General features: G+C 56.2%; 1 protein-coding gene across 1 annotated transcript in view; it reads right to left on the bottom strand.

The window, feature by feature from the left end:
- Nucleotides 1-3,611: 3,611 nt before the first annotated feature.
- The window catches only part of FADS6 (fatty acid desaturase 6), a 15,796-nt gene continuing 4,885 nt past the window's right edge, over nucleotides 3,612-14,522 (bottom strand). Inside the window, exons 3-8 of the mRNA XM_014531752.1 lie at nucleotides 14,432-14,507; nucleotides 13,630-13,792; nucleotides 7,680-7,860; nucleotides 6,659-6,846; nucleotides 6,219-6,398; nucleotides 3,612-5,675 (exon numbers count right to left, since the gene is read on the bottom strand). Coding sequence (XP_014387238.1) covers nucleotides 5,526-5,675; nucleotides 6,219-6,398; nucleotides 6,659-6,846; nucleotides 7,680-7,860; nucleotides 13,630-13,792; nucleotides 14,432-14,507 — 938 coding nt within the window. The 3' untranslated portion in view covers nucleotides 3,612-5,525. The remainder of the gene's footprint in view (nucleotides 5,676-6,218; nucleotides 6,399-6,658; nucleotides 6,847-7,679; nucleotides 7,861-13,629; nucleotides 13,793-14,431; nucleotides 14,508-14,522) is intronic.

Raw genomic sequence — 14,522 nt, 5'->3', positions numbered from 1 at the left:
GCTGGGGAAGCACAGCGTTGCTGCTCCACCCCCAAGCCGGAAAGAATCCCGCCCCCAGAGGAGAAGCCCGCCCTTGGATCCACCCCCTTCCGCTGAAGGCCCGCCCCCAAGACTTCCGGTCCCTGCCTGACTTAATAAATTGCTCCCCAATCTTCACCCTCTCTCCCGCTATCTGAAGTCCGGAGTTAAAAAAGAGCAAATCCCCATCGCTGTTTCAACCCCTCTTGAAGAAGGGAGCCAATTAGAGAGGAGTTTACTTAGCCTCTCGTCGCTGGATGATGACGCAAGCGCCTTTCCCTTTTGATAGGTAGTTCCTGCCTGGCTGGTTTCCTGCTAGCCAATCACCAGTGAGCTCAAGCAAACCCGGAAGTCCCTTAAAAAAGGGCTCCCCCTGGAACTCGGCAGCCCTTTTCACTTATCAGGGTGCTATACAGGTGTGACCCCGCCAAGATGCCCACATAAGAAATGCCTAAACCTGTAGAGAATTTTTATAAAAATGTGTTTGAGCCAAAACTGATGACAATTTGCCAGGAAGCTAGATCTCAGATGCTCCCGAGAGTAAGTTTTGCAGTTTCTTTTATGCATTTGAAATTAAGAAGGAAGATTATATGAAGGTGGGAGAAAGCAAGGTAGGGTTTGGACTACAGGGTGGTTAACTAGATTATGTGCTCTCTTGAGAGCGCTTAGAGCTTCGAGAGGCATTACTTGTGGTATTTCAAAAATGTGTTAACCTATATGCACAAAAGCAATGGACAGGGCTGGCTTAAAAGCCTTTTGCTGAAGAAGTTATAGGCCTGGGGCATGACTACCACCAAGACCTGCCCATTTAGGAATCTATGATCGAATCACCCTGTCAGGTTATCTTCTGTAGAACCCTTTTTCGTCCACAGAGACCTTGTCCTGCCTGGTCCCTTCCCTTTCCGTAGGTGAGGAAGTGGAAGGAGCGATTTGCCCCAGGTGCTGTGGACAGCGATCCTGACCCTGTCCAAGGGCTGGAATAGTGTGCGGCGAGGGGGGCACTGGCCTCCAGTGCAGAACTTAAGAGAGTACCAAACACCACAGTGATCAACATAAATAATAATTTAATGCAACATTTTAAAAGAGCAAAATTAATGCAAAAAACAAAACACACACCCACGATGAGCAAAGTATATTTTTAAATGACAGGATCTGTGGTCCCATCTGACCCAGCAAGCCTAACACCAGTTCCAGCTTCCTTTTCTCCCGAGGGCCCTCTGTCAAACCCTTCCTCGGAGAAGCCTTCCCTGACCCATCCTCTCCCAAGCTGGTGCAGGGCCCCTTTGTCTTCTAACACTTGACCCCGTTATTACCTATTATGTTGTCTTATTATTTTTAATTGAGGTATAACAGAAAAGTGTACTGTTTGATGAATTATCACAAGATGTTATCATGTAACCACGACCCAGGTCAAGAATTAGAACATGGCGGGCACCCCCAGAGCCCCTGTGCCCCTTCTCATCACTTCCCCTCCCTCCTAATGTTCCGATTTCTGATAAGCCGTTGCATTTTGTGCCTGTCCCCCTAGACAGGAGTGGGCAAACCATGGCTTGCAGGCCAAATCCTACCCAACACCTGTTTTTGTACTATCCACAAGCTAATGGCTTTTACACTCTTTTTTTTTTTTAATCCTCACCTAAGGATATTTTCTTCTCATTGATTTTTTTAGAGAGAGTGGAAGGGAGCGGTGGGGAGAGAATGAGAGGGAGAGAATGAAACATCGATGTGAAAGAAATACATCAATTGGCTGCCTCCTGCACAAGTCCCAGCGATCGAACCTGCCCTTGAACGGGAATTGAACCCGAGACCCTTCAGTGCAAGGGCAACACTCTAACCACTGATACAAACCAGCCAGGGCAGGTTTTTACATTCTTAAGTGTTGTTTTTTTTTTAATGGTAAGAGTAATATTTTGTGACATGTAAAACTTACACATGTTCAAAAATTTTTATTAGAATACACTGATGCTCATTTCTTTCCGTATGTCTATAGCTGTTTCACACTTTAATGGCACAAAATATTTTGAGTTTATGTGACAGGGAGCGCATGGTCCACAAAGCCCAAAATATTCACTATCTGGTCCTTTCCAAAGAGTTTGTTAACTCCTGCTCTAGCCTGTAAGCTCCTGGGGGTTGGGGCCCAATCTCATTCACTCTTATATCCCCAGAGCTGCGCACAGTGCCTGGCACATAAAAGATGTTCATAAAGAGTTTGTCTTTTTTTATTATTATTAATCCTCACCTGAGGATATTTTCCATTGATTTTTAGAGAGACTGGAAGGGAGGGGGAGAGACAGAGAAAAACATCGATGTAGAGACACATTTTTTAGAGAGACTGGAAGGGAGGGGGAGAGACAGAGAAAAACATCGATGTGAGAGAGACACATCAATTGGTTGCCTCCTGCACATGCCGGGACCAGGGCCGGACCAGTGCCCTTGATCGAAATCGAATCTGCAGTCCTTCAGTCTGTGGGCCGATGCTTTATCCACTAAGCCAAACCGGCTAGGGCAAGAGTTTGTCTTAATGATCAAATCATTTATTCTTCTTTCCATGGGAGGAAGAGAAGGAGATTCAGGGTCAGGTATCCCAGAAAGCCCTGCACGGCTCCCCTCCCAGAGGCACTGTGTTTGGTGGTTAAGAGCAGGGAGTCTGGGGTTGGACACAGGGGCTGGAATCCTTCTCCCACCATTTCCCGGCTATATGACATTCAGAAATCTAATCCCGCCAAGACTTATCTTCACAACATGTCGCGTTAGGAAAAATAGTATCAAGTGCTTGTAAAGATTAAAATTAAATGGAGTAGGTAAAAAATGTGCCTTAAGATAACATCGAGGCCTCACTTGTAGTTCAGCTCCAGGCCCATAGAGGCAGCAAAACTAGCATGGCTGACCTCAGGCCCAGCTGCACTGAATAACGACCCTGTGCCCTGGTGCCCGCCAGTCAATCAGTGGAGCCCACAACCCTGAAAGGACACACCTGGGAAGCTGCTGAATGTTCCATTAGGATCCTCCCCTGGGACCGCCCCTAAAATCTCTGCCCTTAAAACCCTCAGGATGGAGGACCCTATGCCTCTCCCTCCAGGGAGCAAGCCTGTGCCTTTCTCTTTCCCCTGCCCCACCCCCGCTACCCCCAGGCACCTTACCATTAGCTTCTCCACTCCCAAGCTCCACAGGCCCTTCCTTTGCCTCTGTAACTTGTTTCCTAAGCCCCTTTCTTCTAGGAATTACCTTTTCTACCTCTGTGATTTACCAAATAAATAAATGTTCTCTTACCAAAAAAAAAAATGTGCCTTAAGGTTTGAATAGATGTCAGCTATCCTCACCCTCATCAACATTATCACCTCTGACGGGGCCTGTGTAAATTAGGTCTGAGGTCACCGCAGAGCCCACGAAGGGCTTCATTCCCTCCTGCCGCCTCCCCTCCCCTCACAGCCCCGTGCACCCCAGTCCACATTCTCTGAGTAACAGAAAATCAGGTCTCAGAACGACCAAGTGGCTTGTTCCCAGGCGCCTGTGGTACAGCCAAGCCTGCTCCAGGGCCTCCAGCTGCTGCCCAGGCCCCACTCAGGCCCAGATCAATAACCCTGAGTCATTGGTTATGTATTAGGATGGTTTTAATCATTAGCCAGGACGAGGCAGTGGGGCCTTCTCTGACACTGCATTTTTCATGTGGACATTTGGCAGTTTGATGAGTCGCACCCCTGGGCCCGAAGGCCATTTCTGAGCTACTAGTGCATTTCAAAAGAGCAGCAGGGGAGTGCAGCGACGCAGCGGGCTGGGGAGGCTGCCAAGCCTGCCTCTTCCAAGAGGGCTGCTTGGATCCCAAGCTCCGCTGGGCCCGCCAGCCTCCCGGCAGGAAACAGATGGCAGCTTGGCAGTGCCGACCGGTAGAGGCTTCACTAAGGAGCTTTGTACAGAGGCGTGAGCAGGATTGAGGGACCAGTGAAGCGCCCCTGGCTACCAACCGCTGGAAGCCACCCCTACCCCCCCCCGGCCCCCCAAAGGAGCAAAGGCAGGGGCTGTGCGAGGGGCAGGGTGGAGAGGAGTGGGGGAAGGACGGGAGGGGCGGATGGCAGCCACCCAGCAGAGCCACCTCAGGCCACACCAGAGGTGGGTTCTCCGACAGGACCAGGCCTAGAGAATGCCTCTCAGCTGCCATCTGACCCCGCCGGCCAACCCCGTTCGCTGACTTAGCCCATCAACAGGGTCCGCGTGCCTTTCACCCGCCCAAGGACCTCACTGAAAACCAAGGAGGTTCTGCCCTCAGATCATGCTTTATGCTGTCAACCAGGGGAGGTTCTCATCCGTGTCTGCAGACATGTGTGATTGTCAGCACTTGGACTCCGGGCACGTAGCGGGTAGAAGCGAGGGATGCCGCTGAGCACCCTGCAATGCACCGGACAGGCCCCATCGACAGAGCATTCTCCAGCAACGGGTCATAGTGCGGAGGGGAGAAACGCTGGTTAAACTGATCGCTCCGGCCCCCTTCTCTGTTCCTCCCCAGCCTCCAGCTGGGCCCTTCCTGCACCTCCTCTTCCAGCCCAGCCAGGGCAGCTCGGGCCCTCTCTCAAGTCTGCCCATGCAGCTGGCTCCCAGGCTTCGGAGGACGCTTGCCCGGCCCAGCCCTAGACTTCCAGCTCTTGTGTCTGCACCCCACCTCCTTCTCCTCCTTTCTTTCCTCTCTAAAGTCACTGCCCTCCAGACTCTGTGCCCCTGTGCCCATCACCCCCTGGCCTGTTACCTTCCCAGTAATCTCTCTCTCTCTCTCATCTATCTCTCAATGATAATTCTTCCAGGTCCTCTCCTTCTAAATGTCATGGAACAAGGCAGACTTGGGGAGCTAGCCAAGATCACGCTCAAAGCTATTTATAATCTTTCTCCCCTTACTTCCTGAACCGGGAATGTCCTCTTTATTTATAAAGCACAAACTCTGCTCTCCCTGAGGCTGCGGCTCCTGGGAGCTGCTGAGCCAGTGTCTTGCACGGGCTCCTCTGGCCAGGAAGCTGGGAAGGTCCTGCCAAAGTCACCTCCCGTGGTCCCTGCGAGAGGGCTCCTTAGAGGCCCGAGGCTCCCGGGGCCCAGGAAGAAGCGGTGGCCAGCTGCGTATACGACTCTCCCAGTGCCAGGGAGACCCTAGCTGAGGGCTGACCTGCTCTCTCGATGCCCCCTCCTCGCCTGCCCCCAGCACAGTCCCCTCCTCACCCAGTCACCCTCCCTTAGCCCTACCAAGGCTCAGGCCAAGCCCGGGAGGAGCCCAGCTGTGTAGTCCTGAGATGAGGTTGCCCAGAATCCCCAGAATGCCCAGCCACCTTTAGTCCTCTCCTCCATACACCCCTCTCCTCCATACACCCCTCAAAGCCCAGAGAAACACCAGCTCCCTGGCTCTCTGCCCGCCCAGTGCCTCTGCGCTCCAGGTCAGCCACCAGCAGCCCAGCCACACCCACTGGGGAGTGACAAGCAGGTCCAGGATTGGGCCCCGGCAGGGGAGCAGGGGGACCGTGCCAGCGCCCTCACTGCAGCCCGGCCAGCTCAGTGATGGGAGGAGCGTGCACCAGGAGCTCCTCGTAGCGACTGAGAAACAGCCGGAAGCGAGCGAGGTAGGTGTCTTCGTTGTAAGGCAGCTGCTTCTCCCGGAGGAACTGGGACACCACGGGCTTCACCTGCCAGAAGGTGGGTGGTTGGAGGCGCGATGAGCTGGGCTGCGGGCTGCGGGCAGGCCCTTCCCGGGGCCCTCCTTCCTCCCAGCGCCAGCGCCTGTCTGCCTAGCTCCACAGGCTCCGGAGGAGCTGGGGGCTTGCAGAGTTCCTGCCTCTCCCCTCCCAGCAGGCAAGGGAAAGGGGGGCGGACTTCCCCGCAGCATCCCCCAGGGCTCCCCACTACGTGACAGTCCTCCTTGCACAGAGGGTACAAACCAGGGCTCCTTTTAGCAGCACCTACTGCGTGCCCAGCATTTCAGATCCCTTTCTCCACTTCATGCTCAAGGCCTGTGCATGTAAGCACTGCGTGCTCCTCATCTGCCCAGGTCAGATGAGGAAGCTGAGGCTCAGAGATGCCCATGAACTTGTTGAGTCGCACTGCTAATAAGAAACCCACGTGTCTCTGACCGGAAACCCCCACTGGGGACCTCTGACCAGGCCAGTTGGGGGACGAGGGGTTCAGGCGAATGCTGCGGGTTACCAGCCCTCCAGCTCCACCCCCACTACCTTTAGGCACATGTTGTCGGAGAGCTTGGGGAACAGGTGGTGCTCCACGTGGCAGCTGATGATGGAGTGGCCGAACGCCCAGTCCAGCACGGGCAGCCGGGGCAGGTTAAGCACCCCCAGGCTCATCATGTGAATCCGGCGGGGCTTCTTGTCCCGCGAGAACATGGGCAGCCCGATGTGCTGTGACAGACACGCGGGTCACGGCCTGAGCCGTTCCTGCACCTCCCCACCCCGCCCCGGTGTCCTCGCCGGGCACGCGGGGATCCGTGGGCCCTTCTGCCCCCCTCACTCCCACTCGGGTGGGTCCTGGTAGAGGCGTGAAGAGGCTGAACCCCCAGCTCAGTCTCGTCCATCTCTGGGCCTCTCTCCTCATCTGTCCTGTGAGGGGCGTGGTCTGGGTACCCCGTGGTCCCCAGCACCCAGGGCGGGGAAGGCCTCACCTGGAAGACGTTGACGTGGAGGTAGGGGTGGGCCAGCAGGGATCTGGTGCAGAGCATGCAGGCCAGGGCCGAGGCGGGGCTCCGGAAGCCAGACACGTGCCGGAGCAGCCAGTAGTGAGAATAAAGGCCCAGGGAGATCAGGCCCAGCGCCCGCAGAGCTGCCCCGAGCCTCACCTTCCTCAGCCGCTCTGCCAGGGGGCAAGAAACACAGTGACGGGTGGGCAAGGCTCCCATCCCAGCTGGCTCCCTGCCGGCCCAGGGGTGCTAACCAGGCGACCTGGGTCATCCGCACTCAGCCCCGAAAGTGGACTCACCCACGTTACGGATGAGGAGATGGAGCATTAGGCAGCTTGGCCAGGGTCACTCTGACAGCGACTGGCGGCCTGGGGCTTGAATCCAGGTCTGCCGCCCCCCAGCCCCTGTCCTTCCACCAGAGGATTTGCTCCCATGATATTAAAAAGTCTAACATGCGCCCGGCCGGCGTGGCTCAGTGATTGAGCATTGACCTATGAACCAGGAGGTCACGGTTCGATTCCCGGTCAGGGCACATGTCCGGGTTGCGGGCTCACTGGGGCGTGTGGGAGGCAACTGATCAATGATTCTCTCTCATCATTGATGTTTCTATCTCTTCCCTTCTCTGATATCAATGAAAATTTTTTTTAAAAAAGTTTCTTTTAAAAATATAAAAATAAAAAATTCTAATATGCAATAAAGTGCGAGGCATTTTCAACACATTTTTCATCTATGGTCTCATTAGGTAATAATGAGCACAGAAGAACCCGAGGCTCAGAGAGGTTAAGTTACCTGCCTGAGGTCACCAGCCCACACGCGGCTAAGCCAGACTTGGCCCCAGGTCTGAGCTCTTTCCACCCGGCCTGGCTGCCTCAGAAAGTTCCTGTCCAGTCTTAACTCAGGGCTCCTCCCCTCCTCCACGAGCAGCCTCCACTAGCGAGGAGGGGAGGAAGCAAAGGGAAGACCAGCTCTCTGCCGGCCACTCGGGACCCAGGCCCGGCACACTCACCAACCGCCACCAGGGGCGTGATGATGGGGATCAGGAGAGGAGCGAGGAACATGTAGACGTAGCGGTTGAGGCAAGGCAGCCTCCAGGTGCTCGAGTCCCCGAGGCCCAGCACGTTGGTGTAGCCGTGGTGCATTTTGACGTGCCCGTACCGGGCGTCCTCGGCGGGGAAGGCCGTGCACACCTAGAGGAGGGAGCCAGAAAGGGCCCCGGGGTCCAGGTCAGCACAGCCCAGCAAAGCAGGGCCTTTGGGAGCCTCCAGAACACCACCCCCCTCCCAGGGCCTTCTTGCCTCGCTCACAGCCCCAGCTAATCAGCCTTGACCATCAACTCTCAGGTGTCTGTGACCACAGAGTGGCAGCAGTCAGAGTAACTGTGTCCACCTGGTGTTAGGGTCACGAGGCTGGCCCCCGGATTGCCACGCTGCCCTGACCATCCAGACAACCTGCCAGCCTGAGAGGACTGGACAAGGCCCGCTCCCGGCATCAGACTGCCATCATGTGGTGCGTGTTTATCTTGGAAACATCTGTACCTTCGGAGCTCTCCTTTGCACCCTGAGCCTACAGCAGGGAGGGGGCGGTGTGGGAGTAGTCAGGGGTGAAGGGAGGCCATGTCCTAAGCTGTCCACGCGGGTGGCACCCGGGGTGAGGGTGCCGGGGCGAACTGCTCCCTGGGGTGGCTCCTCTATAGCATCGGTGGGATTCTCCAAAGCCGGTCCTGAGCAGCTGCTCTCTGACTCCAAGAACAGCCATTCTGGATGCAAAAGGGGCTCAGGTGCTTCTTCTGCAGGTGCCTGCAGACGACCACGCAGACGGCAGCCTCCTCCCGCACCTTATCCAGCCACAAGGTTGCTCACTGTATTGAAGACGCTGCCTGCCTGTGTGCGGGGGAGTGTGGGGGGTTCCCCGAAGCCAATCCCTGTGAGCCTCTCAGGCAGCAGGAGGCCTTCGGCGAGCACCCGGCGTTCTGCACTCTGCGTGACTCGCTAATCTTCAAGCCCAGGGTCAGGGCTGTGATTACCGTCAACAGAAGCGGAAACAGAGAGAGAGAGGCCACTTGACCAGCCAGCTCACTCCGCAGAGGTGGAATTTGAACCCAGCTTTCATCCAACATAAGCCATAGGACCCCGGAGACGTGCCACTCACTCCACAGAGCAGGGCCCAGGCTCTGGGTCCAGGCCGGAGAAGACGAAGGACAGCGAAGAACACTGTCCCCGCACTGTGCTGAGACGTCCTCCTGTAGAACGAAATGGAGCCGAAATGGAGCCAGAAGCTCCATCTAAAGGGCACTGAGGCCCGGCCGGCATGGCTCAGTGGTTGAGCATCCACCTACGAACCAGGAGGTCACGGTTCCATTCCGAGTTGTGAGCTCAATCCCCAGTAGGGGGCGTGCAGGAAGCAGCCAATCAGTGATTCTCTCTCATCATTGATGTTTCTATCTCTCCCTTCTTCTCTGAAATCAATAAACAATATTTTTTAAATAAAATATATTTTTTAAAAATAAATAAAATATGAAGGACACTAAGGAGCACAGGTAATGATGGCACAAGTGCAGTTTTACAACAGACGCGGGAGATGTGGCAAGTCGCTGCTGCATCATTCGCGGAAGGCAGAGGGCACGGGGGTAGATGCCGGTTCCTGGCAGCCTTGCTGCAGAGCCCACGGAAACAGGCCCAGCTGCGTTGCTCTCAGACGGTGTAACCCCAGGGGTGGGATGTGCTGTTTCTGTAACCTCGCACGGGGACAGAACCCGAGAGGGTGGGAGGGTATCGTAGTATAAAGTGACATCTCTCCCAGGCCTGCTGGTCTCCGAGGACCCGCCTGCTCAAGAGCACGCACCCACTGGGGCCCCTTGGTTGGTTCGAGCCAGAGGCAGAAGTCTAGCTGCGGGCACAAGGGGCTGCAGCTGGAGGCTTTGAGGCTCACGGTTGTGTCCCAGGTGGAAGAAGTAACTGTTTGTCACTGCTCCTTCTATGCCCTTCTGCTCCCAGGGTCAGTCCTCCTGCATTGCTTCTCTCATCAAGAAACGCCAGCTGAATCACCAATAAATCAATCAATAACAAATGCTGGCGAGGACGTGGAGGAAATGGAACCCTAATGCCTGTTGGTGGGAATGCAGACGGTGCAGCCACGGTGGAGAGCAGAATGGAGGTGCCTCCAAACATTAAAAATAGAGCTGCCATGTGATCCAGCAGTCCGGCTGCTCGGTATTTATCTGAAGAAATTTGAAAAAAATATATGCACCTCTATGTTCACTGCAGCGTTATTTATAATAGCCGAGCTATGGAAGCAGATGAGCGGGTAAAGGAAAAGTGGTGCGTACATACAATGGACTATGACTCAGCCACAGCAGAGAATGAAAACTCGCCCTTTGCAACCACATGGACGGCCTAGAGGGCTTTATGCTAATGAAGTAGGTGGTCAGGGCAAGACAAATACCGCATGCTTTCATTTATATGTGGAATCTAAAAAAAAAAAGGAATAAACAGAGCAAAACAGACTCAAAAATACAGAGAATAAATTGATGGTTGCCAGAGGGGAAGGGGTTAGAGGGTGGGAATTTTTTAAAAAAGGAGGAAGCACAGCCAGTGTGGCACAGTGGTTGAGCTGCCCTAGGAGGTAAGGGAGGCTCTCAATCCCTTATGTGTCCCCTAATATTTCCTTTTATTTTATTTCTTAAACAGACAAGACTTTGCAGGATTAAACACCATCATTATCAAATTATGACACAACCGAAGTTGGGTGTCAAATAGGTCACGCTCTGAGACTGGAAGGGGAGGGACAGGATGAGAAGGGTGACGGGCCAGAGGCTGCTGGTCTAGGAGATGATGCGAGAAGGTGAGGGCGGACAGGCAGGCCCAGAGGCAGGATCTGGGGGAAAGGTGAGGGCTGGGGAGGAGGCAGAATCAAGGACAAGGCCAGGTTTCCAGCTCAGGGCCAGGGCCATGGTGGGGCCACTCCGGAGGTGGACATAGGAGTCGGGGGCAGCAGGCATGGGCAAGATGAGAAAGCAGGCTGTGTGTCACACGACGTCCCCCAGGCAGGACATACTCCGGGCGGGAGTGTGTCAGCTCCCATCCCTCTCAGCTCCTCCCACTGGTTCCCAGGGGCTGGGCAGCCCTGTCACGCTGGCTTCAGAGTGGTGGGGACCTCTGGGGCTGGTCTTTTGTGCGTATGTGTTTTTCTACAAAAGTATATTTTGGACTGCAGATCTCAGTTTGCCCTCTAAATTAGTTTTTTAAATTAAGAAAATAGTCATAGCCCAGCTGGCATGGCTCAGTAGTTGAGCATCCACCTATGAACCAGGAGGTCATGGTTCAAGACCCAGTCAGTGCACGTGCCTGGGTTGCAGGCTCCATCCCCAGTGTGGGGCGTGCAGGAGACAGCCGATCAATGATTCTCTCTCATCTTTGATGTTTCTCTCTCTCTCTCTCCCTCTCCCTTCCTCTCTGAAATCAATAAAAATATATTTTAAAAAAGAAAAGAGTCATAGCCCTGGCCGGTTTGGCTCAGTGGTTGGAGCATAAGGCCAAGGACTGAAGGGTCTCAGGTTCAATTCCCGGTCAAGGGCATGTACCTTGGTTACAGGTTTCCCCAGCCCTGGTTGGGGGTGCTTGTGGGAGGTGACCAATCCATGTGCCTCTCTCACATCAATGTTTCTCTCTCCCCCCTTCCTCCCTCTCTCTCTCTTTCTCTCTAGAAATCAATGGGGAAAGTATCGTCGGGTGAGGAGTAAAAAAGAAAAATTTTTTTAAGTCACAGCTGATCCTACGCAGTCTACCACCCCGCGAGGCTCAGGAGGAAAAATGCAGAGAGAAGGTCGGAGAGTCAGCCCTGAGGATAATGGCCACACTGAACTCGTGGGAAGAGAACATTTGAGAATTATGACCAGGCTGGGGTTCTTGGCTCTGTTTCCGCCACCACAAAGGCCTTGGATGGAGGTGGGGCCTCCCCGTGGGTGAGACTCTCCTGGGGGCAGAGCTGGGCTGTGCTCTCTGGAGCAGCTATGACTCGCCCGCCCGGAAGTTGAGAAATAGTGGAGCTTAGCACCTGGCTCAGCCTGCTCCCTCCCACTCGGGAGCATCTAGGAGGGACAAGAGGAGTGTCTAAGGTCCATCTGATTTCTGGAGTTAATCCTTCCCGAGCTTCAGAACTTAACCGGTGGTGGCCCGGCCGCCCACCTTCCCCCACCTTCCTGTGGCCCTTCGAGGCAGTCCCGGTGACATCACCCGGGACAGGGAGGGGAGGCGCTCTTGCAGGGGATGGCAGGTTATCAGTGGGCTGGAGAGAGGGTCAGAGGGAGGCTAGGAGGACTGGAACTTCCTTGTGTAGACAGGAAGTGAGCCTTCAGAGGGAGGCTCCTGCTGGGTGAGGAGATGCATATGATTTGGGACACTTTAGCGGAGAAACAACAACCTGGAGTGTCACTGCCCGCTCCCAACCGCTTACCCCCCCCCCCATGGGGAGAGTGGGTCAGAGAGGGTGAGGTCCTTGCCCACCCAGCTGGAGCCAGCAGACCCTGAGACGAACCTGGCAAACTGGGTGCCCCGGGAAAGCCAACGACATGCAGCTGGCACCGAAGGCCGCGGAGTGGAGGACTAGATTATTCTATGGTGATGGGAGAGCCCACGCACCCAGCAAGAAGAGGTGACAGCAGGACGTGGGAGAAGTGGACAGTCAGGGGTCCAGGCGGGTCCTGGGCAGCAAGAGCTGGTCCTTTGTGCAACGCAGAGAATGGGTGGTGGGCCAGAGCCACAGCCAACGGCCCGCCAACACACACACACACACACACACACACACACACACACACACGCAGTTCTGTCTGTTTTGCATAACTGCATCCACCTTTCCGTTCAAAACAAACACGAACAAACAACAAAAACTGCTAACCCCTCCTCGCTGCTGCACTCCCTCCACTACTGCATGCTCCCTCCCCTCCCCGCTGCGGGCTCCCTCCAAAGAACAGAAAGCACAGCTAACACTAACAAGCATCAAAGAGCAGGCCCAGGCCCGAGGTCAAGGTCTCGGTGAATCCCCACACTGGCTTCGAGGGAGGTAATGCGGTCAGTCCTGTTTATTAGATGAGGAAGTGAACACTTAGATGCTGAACTTGGTAACACGCCTGAGGTCTGGCGGCCAGTGGGGCTGGGAATGCAGCGGGGAGGGCAGCTCCCAAGGCCGGGCCCTACACTGCCCCCTGCCTGGCTGGCCAGGCCTCGGCCCACCTGGAAGGGGGCGAGGAGGGAATAAGTCCCGCAGAGCAACCGGAGAGGCCTGAAGCCAGTCCAGAGAGACGGGCAGCTGGCCAGAAACCTTTGCCTCCCTGGCCTTGCCCGAGGGCCAGGGTGAGAAGGCCGAAGCAGGATGGGGAGGGGCAGGAAGAGGGGGTGCAGGGTCAGGAGAGAGGAGGGTCTTTCCTGGAGAAGACTTGGGGGAGCAGGGAGGGGCCTTCTTAGGATGGCTCAGCCGTCACCAGGCATCAGAGGGGCCGTGTTCCGGAGCTGGGACACTGACACCCTGCACCTCCTCCCCGTCCCCTTCTGTCCCCGGCTCACAATTTGAACCCTGATTGCAAAACCAGGAGGCCCCAAAGGTTGTAGCTAAGACCTGCCAGGCACAGGTGTCTGTAGGAGGAGGAAGCCCTGTCACCACTTGGCCTAGTGCTGCAGAGAGCTGAGCGGGTGCCCCCGGAGAAGCAGGGGTACCCAGGCCGAGTCCACCGCCATCGATGCTCATACATCCCCTCATACAGTTCCCCGCCCACAGGTACCCACAGGTACCCCTCCAGGGCACCACAGACACACACTGTAGTGCAGGCTGCACACCTGGACCCACATCCCAGCAGCGGCACCACCTGCCCACGTGGGCACACAGCTGTACACGCCTGCACACTGGCACCGAACAAGGAGGATGCCAGCCTGTCCAGCAGCGGCCTCACCCTCTCCCAGGCTCACCTCCACGAAGAAATGTGCCCAGATCTTGCTCCAGCGTCTGGACTCAGTGAGGGCACCGTGCGTGGCCAGGTGGCTGCCCTTGACAGTGAGCGTGTAGTGGCACACACCCAGGATGGTGATGCCCAGGACAAAGACCAGGACATTCTCTGAACGCAGGCACAGGGGGGGGGGGGGGGGGGGGGGGGGGGGGGGAAGCAAGGTTTTTCTCAGCTTCTGGAGATCTGGGCCCAAACCCGGGGAAGCCCAGACCACAGTGAGCCCAGCCCTGGGGCCGCCACTGGCAGCGGTGAGGCAGGTCCCCCTGTGGCCTGAGGGGATGGCTCTCCCATCAGGATTTGGGGGACAAAACAGAGCCCCATTGACTCCTCAGGGAGATTCCAGGAGTCTTGATCCTGGGCCCCAGCCAGGGCAGCAATGGCTGGGCATTGGGGGGAGGGGGGGGTCGTCCAGAACCAGGGGAAGTCCAGGAAACCCCCTCCCTCTTCACCCCATCCCTGGTGTTCCCACGGAACTCCCTCCCCTCCCCCGTCCACCTCCCCCCTCCCAGCCTCCCCGACCCCTCTCAGCTGCCCCTCCTCTGCCCTTCAGGCCTGGCCTCTCTCTCCTCCCACACCCGTGCCCAGGTCCTCTGAGGACATAGGGCAGGACACCCCAAACAGACGGTCAGATTTGGGGTCCCCAGCACGCAGCGTCTCCCCAACTCCACCCCCAGCCCTCTTCATCCCCTTCCTCGCACCCTCCCCCCACCCGGGCCCCTTGTCGCTCTGCCCCGTGTCCCGGTGTCCCGTGTCCCGTGTCCCTCACCAGGCGGCAGGGCGAGGAGGCTGAGCGCCAGGATGGAGCAATCCACGCCGTGGCGCTCCCACCACGAGCTCGCCCTCACCATGGCCTGG

This window comes from Myotis brandtii, unplaced genomic scaffold (assembly GCF_000412655.1).
Source record: "Myotis brandtii unplaced genomic scaffold, ASM41265v1 scaffold825, whole genome shotgun sequence".
NCBI classification, from domain to species: domain Eukaryota; kingdom Metazoa; phylum Chordata; class Mammalia; order Chiroptera; family Vespertilionidae; genus Myotis; species Myotis brandtii.
The sequence above is the reverse complement of the archived record's forward strand: the minus strand, read 5'-3'. Positions and strand labels throughout refer to the sequence as shown.